The sequence below is a fragment of the Gadus macrocephalus genome, chromosome 15 (assembly GCF_031168955.1).
Source record: "Gadus macrocephalus chromosome 15, ASM3116895v1".
Lineage (NCBI taxonomy): Eukaryota > Metazoa > Chordata > Actinopteri > Gadiformes > Gadidae > Gadus > Gadus macrocephalus.
The window spans coordinates 4,008,206-4,010,705 of record NC_082396.1 but is presented as its reverse complement, the minus strand read 5'-3'; the positions used below and the strand labels follow the sequence as shown (position 1 = coordinate 4,010,705).

The 2,500-nt window shown below is 54.3% G+C and overlaps 1 protein-coding gene across 1 annotated transcript in view; it reads right to left on the bottom strand.

Annotated features, from left to right (window-relative positions):
• Nucleotides 1-2,500, bottom strand: part of unc5b (unc-5 netrin receptor B) — an 11,649-nt gene that overhangs the window by 4,772 nt on the left and 4,377 nt on the right. Inside the window, exons 4-6 of the mRNA XM_060073823.1 lie at nucleotides 2,363-2,500; nucleotides 1,337-1,576; nucleotides 548-697 (exon numbers count right to left, since the gene is read on the bottom strand). The exon at nucleotides 2,363-2,500 is cut by the window's right edge and continues 37 nt beyond it. Of these exons, the coding sequence (XP_059929806.1) occupies nucleotides 548-697; nucleotides 1,337-1,576; nucleotides 2,363-2,500 (528 nt within the window). The remainder of the gene's footprint in view (nucleotides 1-547; nucleotides 698-1,336; nucleotides 1,577-2,362) is intronic.

Here is a 2,500-nt window from a genome sequence, read left to right as displayed (position 1 = left end):
TGAAGAAAGCAGAACCCAACTGAGAGCCGGTTCTGAAGTTTGAAGTGTCAGCACCGTCCTGGGCACCTGGGGCTCCAGGTGCAGGATGACGAGAATAGAAGACTGTTCTCAAGGAATATGTTTCGTGTCTCCGACGGATGTGCACCGTAAGTCTTTTTTAACGAGCGCCATTACGTAAGCTATTGTGCTGAGCACGGACGGAGAGAAAAAACAAGCTACCGTCCAGAACCTTCTCCCTCGCAGCAGCTGATCGGACTCTAACGTTTAGCTGAGCGTTGTAAACTGACAGCGTCGGAACTGTTTATCAACACCTTTCACGTATCGCACATCTCGCCGAACAGCGAAACCCCCCCAGGGCGTTATTTTTCTCTCACACCACTAGGAGCGGGAGCGGTGTAATCTATCGCTGACCGAGTCACATTGAATTCCTGAAAGCGGGCATTACGTTACACCTGGATAAACCACAGCCAACGTTACGCACGTGGCCCCAGGGCGACTGCTGTAGCTGGCTGGGTCTCACGGGGGAGCCCGGTGGGGGGAGACAGACCTGGTATTTGGCCAGCAGTTTGCTCCTCCAGTGGCCGTGGGGGACGTCGTGGACGGAGAGACGCAGGTTGTGGTAGCTGTCTTTGAAGAGCAGGGGCTTGGGCTCCTCCAGCAGGACTCCCCCTAGGCTCCTCTCCAGGTCCATCACCTCCTGCTCAGGGACACAGACCGAGGGGGGGGGGGGGGGTTAGCGTTTGATACCGGATAGCCTTGTCTATCATGATTAAAATAGACACGTCCATCTTAAGTGCTTTGTCTTTTACACTTAAAAAATGGTACTTGGCAGCATCTTATCCTAGCTAGCGTTGTTGTATAGAAATGGAATGGGTTAACCTAGCGAACATTCTTACTGTACCGACAGTGATATATAGCATTGTTTCTCTTTCTTCTGACAAATGTACTTACTGAAAGTCGCTTTAGATAAAAGCATCTGCTAAATGCCCTGAATGTAATTTAAATGTTAATGATGGGAAAAGGCCATTTATACTAAACTTTTAGTCAATCGAGTCAACTCAATTTCGTATAATTTTAAGATAAATTAAACATATTATTATTAATATGACATTAACAAATAGTAAATACAACTATATATACAGATAAATCCATATCGAATGCATTCATCCACAGACTGATGACTACCGCGGTTGCTTTCATCATTAAAAAGGAGAGCGGCGGCAACAACAACAACAACAACAACAACAACAACAACAACAACAACAACAACAACAACAACAACAACAACAACAACAACGGCGTGGGGTTAAGGGGCTCGAGAAGGCTGAGGCGGCACCTTGAGCGCGTGGGCCGTGTCGTGGATGCAGTAGATCCGCAGCGTGTAGTCCAGGGAGAGGCAGGGGGCGCGGGGGCCGAACAGGGCCAGCTGCAGCCGCTTGCAGGCGGGCTGGGGCGGGCAGGACTGGCCCACCAGGCCGTAGGTTCCCAGCTGCTCCATGAGCACGTGGCAGCTCTCCTCCTCCAGCTGCAGGTAGCAGGGCGAGGACAGCGTCTCCTCCCCCACCGTCAGCACCTCCTGCCGGAAGGGTGGAGGGGGAGGAGGAGGAGGATAAGAGGAGGAGAGGAGGAGGAGGAGGATGAGGAGGAGGAGGATAAGAGGAGGAGGAGGAGGATGAGGAGGAGGAGGAGGAGGAGGAGGAGGAGGAGGAGGAGGAGGAGGAGGAGGAGGAGGATAAGAGGAGGAGGAGGAGGATGAGGAGGAGGAGGAGGAGGAGGAGGAGGAGGAGGAGGAGGAGGAGGATGAGGAGGAGGAGGAGGAGGAGGAGGATGAGGAGGAGGAGGAGGATAAGAGGAGGAGGAGGAGGAGGAGGAGGAGGATAAGAGGAGGAGGAGGAGGAGGAGGAGGAGGAGGAGGAGGAGGAGGAGGAGGAGGAAGATAAGAGGAGGATGAGGAGGAGGAGGAGGATAAGAGGAGGAGGAGGAGGAGGAGGAGGAGGAGGAGGAGGAGGATAAGAGGAGGAGGAGGATAAGAGGAGGAGGAGGAGGAGGAGGAGGAGGATAAGAGGAGGAGGAGGAGGAGGAGGAGGAGGAAGTGGAGGAGGAGGGGGAAGAGGAGGAGGAGGAGGGGGAAGAGGAGGAGGAGGACAACAACAACGACGACGAGAAGGAGGAGGAAGATAAGAAGAGGAGGAGGAAGAGGAAGATGCGGGAGAGGAGGAAGATAAGGAGGAGGACAAGGAAGAGCAGGAGGAGGATGAGAGGCACACACACAGAGTTAAGCACAGCAACAAGGCTACGTTAATAACAGCAGCACCGTGTCGGAGAAGCAGCCCCCATATCCTATCGATTGCCTCCGCCGTACCTCCCAGGCCCCCTGGTGGGTCTGCGTCTTGAGCGTGAGGGTCCAGTCCGGCGTAGGGGTGTCCAGCTGGGCACAGTGGGGCAGGGTGAGTACCACCGGCCTGTTGAGCAGCATGCCGGTCGGCCCACAGCTCACCAC